The sequence below is a fragment of the Takifugu rubripes genome, unplaced genomic scaffold (assembly GCF_901000725.2).
Source record: "Takifugu rubripes unplaced genomic scaffold, fTakRub1.2, whole genome shotgun sequence".
NCBI classification, from domain to species: Eukaryota; Metazoa; Chordata; class Actinopteri; order Tetraodontiformes; family Tetraodontidae; genus Takifugu; species Takifugu rubripes.
In genome coordinates, this window is record NW_021821611.1 from 42,811 (window position 1) to 49,473 (window position 6,663).

At 48.3% G+C, this 6,663-nt stretch overlaps 1 protein-coding gene across 1 annotated transcript; it reads right to left on the bottom strand.

Annotated features, from left to right (window-relative positions):
• Positions 1 to 1,278: 1,278 nt before the first annotated feature.
• Positions 1,279 to 3,281, bottom strand: LOC105418483 (pollen-specific leucine-rich repeat extensin-like protein 1). The gene is made up of 5 exons (XM_029831824.1): positions 2,663 to 3,281; positions 2,300 to 2,355; positions 2,130 to 2,193; positions 1,948 to 2,055; positions 1,279 to 1,725 (listed from the first exon to the last, which is right to left on the bottom strand). The coding sequence occupies exons 1-5, from the start codon at positions 2,849 to 2,851 to the stop codon at positions 1,396 to 1,398; spliced, it is 747 nt and encodes a 248-aa protein (XP_029687684.1). The 5' UTR covers positions 2,852 to 3,281; the 3' UTR covers positions 1,279 to 1,395.
• Positions 3,282 to 6,663: the final 3,382 nt, after the last annotated feature.

The following is a 6,663-nucleotide window of genomic DNA, read 5'->3' on the forward strand; positions in this document are numbered from 1 at the left end:
TCACCTGTTGTGACTCACAACCCAAAATGGCCTTTTATCTGTTATCTGCTGTTTGGGCCATAGGCACAAACAACAGTCATGATCCATCCCCCCACCGAAGGCAAAGGGAGGCTACCCTCTTATCCACCGGGGTAAACTCCAATATACAGGCACTGAGCCGGGGAGCAACGAGAAATGCCACCCCTGCCCGTCGCCTCTCACCATTGGCAAGTCCAGAGTGGTAGAGAGTCCAACCCCTCTTGAGAAGACTGATTCCAGAGCCCTTGCTGTGCGTCAAGGTGAGGCCGACTATATCTAGTCGGAACTTCTCAACCTTGCGCACCAGCTCAGGCTCCTTTCCCACCAGAGAGGTGACATTCCATGTCCCTAGAGCAAGTTTATGCAGCCAGGGATCAGACCGCCAAGGTCCGTGCCCTTGGCCGCTACCCAACACACAATGCACCTAACCCCCTTGGCCCCTCCGGCAGGTGGAGAGCCCATGGGAAGGTGGTCCCATGTTGCCTCTTTGAGCTGTGCCCGGCTGGACTCCATGGGCAGAGGTCCGGCCACTAGGCGCCCACCAACACGCCCCGCCCCCAGTCCTGGCTCCAGCAGGGGGCCCCGTATCCGGGCAAGGGACACTTGAGACCAATGTTATTTTTCCTTCATTTTCATTTTCTGACTTGGGCAGAATAATGTAAAATTAAAGGTCAAATGGCTTTTAAACAGATCTGTGATGGCTGAACAAGACTGATGTGGAAGTAACACCAACGTGTGCATCAACTCTATAGTTAAAACGCATTATTTCGTTCGTATTATTCATCTTGTTCATTATGGCCTTCGGGAATTAAATCATCGTCGTAAACAAGAGCGTGGTGACGAAAAAAAGCAATAAACCTCATGGATATTCTGCTCCCTGCTGGATGGAAGATGTTATGACAAAAAACAGAAAAACAAAGTGCAGAATACACTTTAGTAGTGTTCAGTCATATTTGCATCCATCAGTAACTCACCTGTACCTGGACATTCTGCACACATTCATGTTTAAAATGGTGTTTAAACACTTTTAACGGTTTTAAACACTCATCAAAGTCAGTGTTTTCAGATTCTGTGAATGAGGTACATCAACAAATCCTCTTTACTCAAACAGAAGTTTCTACATCCAAAGCACTCCTGATGAACTCAAATAACTCAGTACCAACATTAGATAAATAAGATGCAAAGAGACATATTGCTCAGTGCTTTTTAATAGAAGAAATCAGAATGATAAGCATCAATTATGCAGGTGTATTTAAAGAAAAACACTGGAATCTAAACAAACTAAAGAAAAAAGTCCCCTAAAGCAGCAATGGAAGAGGTGCAGATTCTGTTTGGCTTCTTTTGTAAAGACAGAAAACAAAAGTCCGTTCACAGCCATTAATATCTCCACTTTTTTGGACGGCGAGTCTCTGCTGCTTGGGGCTGTTGTTCTGGGTAGGGTGGGCTAAGGTCTGGGTCGGGTGAGCTAAGGTCTGAGTAGGGTGGGCTAAGGTCTGAGAAGGGTGGGCTAAGGTCTGGGTAGGGTGGGCGAAGGTCTGGGTAGGGTGGGCTAAGGTCTGAGTAGGGTGGGCGAAGGTCTGGGTAGGGTGGGCGAAGGTCCGAGTAGGGTGGGCGAAGGTCTGGGTAGGGTGGGCGAAGGTCTGGGGATGGGGCACGCTTACGTGGTGGCATCCGACAGACCTGTGCATATGACAGTTTGGAGCCCACCTGAAAAGTCAGAGCACAAGGATTTAGTTTCCAACATGAGCATCGCTGCAACAGCTCTGGTAAAACCAGATTAATATTGGCTGACAATTCTGTGACCTCACGGACCCTGAATAACCCGGCTTGCTGGCTTTGAGAAGACTCTGTTCACGCAGTTCAGGACGATTCAAATAAAACAAGGTTGCGTCTGACAGTGAGTGTTTCTGACATTATTAGTAAATGTACCTTGTTCTCAGTTGCAGGTACTGTTGCTGTGGAAACATTCACCGCAGAAAGAGAAGGGAAGTTGGCCTCCTCGATCTCAGGAAGAGGTGACGGCTTCCTCTCTGCGTCCTATAAAGCAGCACTGGGTCAATGTGGAAACTGAGCACTGGTGTGTCCACAAGGCAAAACCAGCAGTTGCTTACCAGCTCCTTTGTCTTGTCTGCTTCCCTCTGTTGGTATCTTCTCCCCATGCTGACGCGTCCTCTCCTGCAGAAAGGAGAAGTCACAACTGCTCTGGTCCCCATAAATAATCTGAATTCCCGGGAAGGGAATTAAAAGCATCTTCACAAACATTAAATGATGGCTAGAATACCTTTGTAGTCTGGGAGGTTTGACACGGGGAGGCGCTGACAGTCCGGGCAAAGTTTTCTGGCAACATAAAAGTGAATAATCTGGTCATGAAAACATGATTTCACATAGTGAAGCGATGTTCATGGGACTACTGTAAAAAATCTGGAACTACTTTGTTAAAACAACCACTGCCACCTGCTGGACATATGGTGTCTGCACATTTAGCTTTATCTATTTAAATGACTCAAAAGGACACAATGTGGAAAATGTTGTCAGGCCAAAGAAAACTGATCTCGAACGCTCAACTAGACAGAATTTATCAGGAAATAAAAACTTTCTCCAGGTGCAGATGACGGCCAGATGTGTGGATCTGGCTAACACTTACAGGCTGTGGGCAGTCTCTGGGAGCCTTGGAGGGCTGGAGCTCCGACACTGGCCCTGGGATGTCCACACCTCTACCCATCTGGGGGAACTCAGCCTGGGGTGTGCCCTTAGACCACACCATTCCCTTTGTCTCGTCTCCACTGTTGCCCCCTTCAGCCATCACGTGCTGCTCATGACAGACGGACTCCATCTTGGATGGAGTGGGAGCATCTCCACAAGCACCAGGGGGCAAAGTTTGAGTGGCAACGTCCTGACGCTCAGGTCTCGGGGGGGCCAGGTCTTCAGGTGAGTTGTAAAAACAAATTGAGACACAGGGACCATCGCCCTCTTCTCGGCTCGGGATTTTCCGGATGCGAGAATTCGCTGGAAGCCACGAACGTTTGAGCTCCGCATTTTCCTGCCACTCAAACTGGGATTTGGGGGATCTACGGTGAGTTTCTGGACCGTACAATCTTCCTGGACTGCTGAGAGACGAGGTCGTGACATCGGTGTGATGGGAGGAAACAGTATCCGGTGAGGATATTGTGGTCACACGCACATCGACCTCACTTGGTAGGGACAATTCAGGAGGTGTTGAGAATAATCCAGAGACTGGTCCAGGAGGAGGTGTTGGGAATAAATCCATGTCTGGTCCAGGAGGAAGTGTTAGGAATAAATCAGGGTCTGGTCCAGTAGGAAGTGTTGGGAATAAATCGGAGTCTGGTCCAGGAGAAAGTGTTAGGAATAAATCAGGGTCTGGTCCAATAGGAGGTGTTGGGAATAAATCAGGATCTGGTCCTAGAGGGGGTGTTGGGAATAAACCAATGTCTAGTCCAGGAGGAGGTGTTGGGAATAAATCGGGGTCTGGTCCAGAAGGAAGTGTTAGAAATAAATCAGGGTCTGGTCTCAGAGAAAGTGTGAGCAATAAATCAGGGTCTGGTCCAGGAGGAAGTGTTAAGAATAATTCAGGGTCTGGTCTAGGAGAAAGTGTTAGAAATAAATCAGGGTCTGGTCTCGGAGAAAGTGTGAACAATAAATCAGGGTCTGGTCCAGGAGGAAGTGTTAAGAATAATTCAGGGTCTGGTCTAGGAGAAAGTGTTAGCAATAAATCAGGGTCTGGTCCAGGAGGAAGATTTTGGAATAATCCAGGCTCTGTTTCAGGAGGAGGTGTTGGGAATAATCCAGGGTCTGGTCCAGGAGAAAGTGTGAGGAATAAATCAGGGTCTGGTCCAAGAAGAAGTGTTGGGAATAAATCAGGGTCTGGTCCAGGAGGAGGTGTTGGGAATAAATCGGGGTCTGGTCCAGGACGAAGTGTTAGGAATAAATTGGGGTCTGGTCCAGGAGGAAGTGTTTGGAATAATCCAGTGTCTGTTTCAGGAGGAGGTGTTAGTAACTCGGTTTGCAGCACAGTGGATGGACCAGGCTCATCTGTTGCCCACTGGTTCTGCTCCTGCTCAAGGTCATCAGCATCAATGGGACGGATGCTGTAGAAGCTGTTTGACCCATCTGGAGGGTTTTCCTCTCCGCCTGTGCTCAGTCTGTCCAGCGCCACACAGGGATCTGATTCAAGGGTGGGCCCGACACCACGTGTTGGGTTCCTAAGAACCTCAGGTTCCTCCTTACACCTGCTGTCTCCTGTAAGCTCTGCATCCAAGCATGCATGCTGGGTTCCTGCGGTGGTGTGCTGCCTGTGCTCCACCGTCTTCGTGATCCGTCTAGCGTAGGGCGGGAAGTCTGACAGACTGCTGTCACTGTCGCTGTCGCTCCACTCCTCAGTCTTACTATAGCAGCACCCCATCTTCTAAAGCCTGAAGCAGAAACAACAAAAAAGCCACTGCCATGACCACACACACTCAAACAGTCATGAACAGATCTGTTAATTGAAAACATTTAGACTTTGGTAGAGCTGCCAGCAGAGCTCAACTTGATCCCAACCATCAACTCCCAGTTACTGACCTTTGGACTTTTAACGAGCGTGCACGTCAGTACAAAGCTTGTCTCTCTTGAGGGTGATTCTCGGTGGGAGGGTCAAAGAATGAGGCTGCAGATCTGATTCTGGATCAAAAATCTGCAGTTGGAGAGAGATGAGTTGTCTTGGTGTAGTTATGGTTTCAGCTTAACCTTTAACGATTAATGTCTGTAGGTGTAGCAGCAACACTTGAATATAAGGAGTTTTTGGGTTTTAATTAAAGCCATTTCTGATCAAAGCTCAATGGCTCTGAGTTAAAGTCACCTGTTGTGACTCACAACCCAAAATGGCCTTTTATCTGTTATCTGCTGTTTGGGCCATAGGCACAAACAACAGTCATGATCCATCCCCCCACCGAAGGCAAAGGGAGGCTACCCTCTTATCCACCGGGGTAAACTCCAATATACAGGCACTGAGCCGGGGAGCAACGAGAAATGCCACCCCTGCCCGTCGCCTCTCACCATTGGCAAGTCCAGAGTGGTAGAGAGTCCAACCCCTCTTGAGAAGACTGATTCCAGAGCCCTTGCTGTGCGTCAAGGTGAGGCCGACTATATCTAGTCGGAACTTCTCAACCTTGCGCACCAGCTCAGGCTCCTTTCCCACCAGAGAGGTGACATTCCATTTCCCTAGAGCAAGTTTATGCAGCCAGGGATCAGACCGCCAAGGTCCGTGCCCTTGGCCGCTACCCAACACACAATGCACCTAACCCCCTTGGCCCCTCCGGCAGGTGGAGAGCCCATGGGAAGGTGGTCCCATGTTGCCTCTTTGAGCTGTGCCCGGCTGGACTCCATGGGCAGAGGTCCGGCCACTAGGCGCCCACCAACACGCCCCGCCCCCAGTCCTGGCTCCAGCAGGGGGCCCCGTATCCGGGCAAGGGACACTTGAGACCAATGTTATTTTTCCTTCATTTTCATTTTCTGACTTGGGCAGAATAATGTAAAATTAAAGGTCAAATGGCTTTTAAACAGATCTGTGATGGCTGAACAAGACTGATGTGGAAGTAACACCAACGTGTGCATCAACTCTATAGTTAAAACGCATTATTTCGTTCGTATTATTCATCTTGTTCATTATGGCCTTCGGGAATTAAATCATCGTCGTAAACAAGAGCGTGGTGACGAAAAAAAGCAATAAACCTCATGGATATTCTGCTCCCTGCTGGATGGAAGATGTTATGACAAAAAACAGAAAAACAAAGTGCAGAATACACTTTAGTAGTGTTCAGTCATATTTGCATCCATCAGTAACTCACCTGTACCTGGACATTCTGCACACATTCATGTTTAAAATGGTGTTTAAACACTTTTAACGGTTTTAAACACTCATCAAAGTCAGTGTTTTCAGATTCTGTGAATGAGGTACATCAACAAATCCTCTTTACTCAAACAGAAGTTTCTACATCCAAAGCACTCCTGATGAACTCAAATAACTCAGTACCAACATTAGATAAATAAGATGCAAAGAGACATATTGCTCAGTGCTTTTTAATAGAAGAAATCAGAATGATAAGCATCAATTATGCAGGTGTATTTAAAGAAAAAACACTGGAATCTAAACAAACTAAAGAAAAAAGTCCCCTAAAGCAGCAATGGAAGAGGTGCAGATTCTGTTTGGCTTCTTTTGTAAAGACAGAAAACAAAAGTCCGTTCACAGCCATTAATATCTCCACTTTTTTGGACGGCGAGTCTCTGCTGCTTGGGGCTGTTGTTCTGGGTAGGGTGGGCTAAGGTCTGGGTCGGGTGAGCTAAGGTCTGAGTAGGGGTGGGCTAAGGTCTGAGAAGGGTGGGCTAAGGTCTGGGTAGGGTGGGCGAAGGTCTGGGTAGGGTGGGCTAAGGTCTGAGTAGGGTGGGCGAAGGTCTGGGTAGGGTGGGCGAAGGTCCGAGTAGGGTGGGCGAAGGTCTGGGTAGGGTGGGCGAAGGTCTGGGGATGGGGCAACGCTTACGTGGTGGCATCCGACAGACCTGTGCATATGACAGTTTGGAGCCCACCTGAAAAGTCAGAGCACAAGGATTTAGTTTCCAACATGAGCATCGCTGCAACAGCTCTGGTAAAAC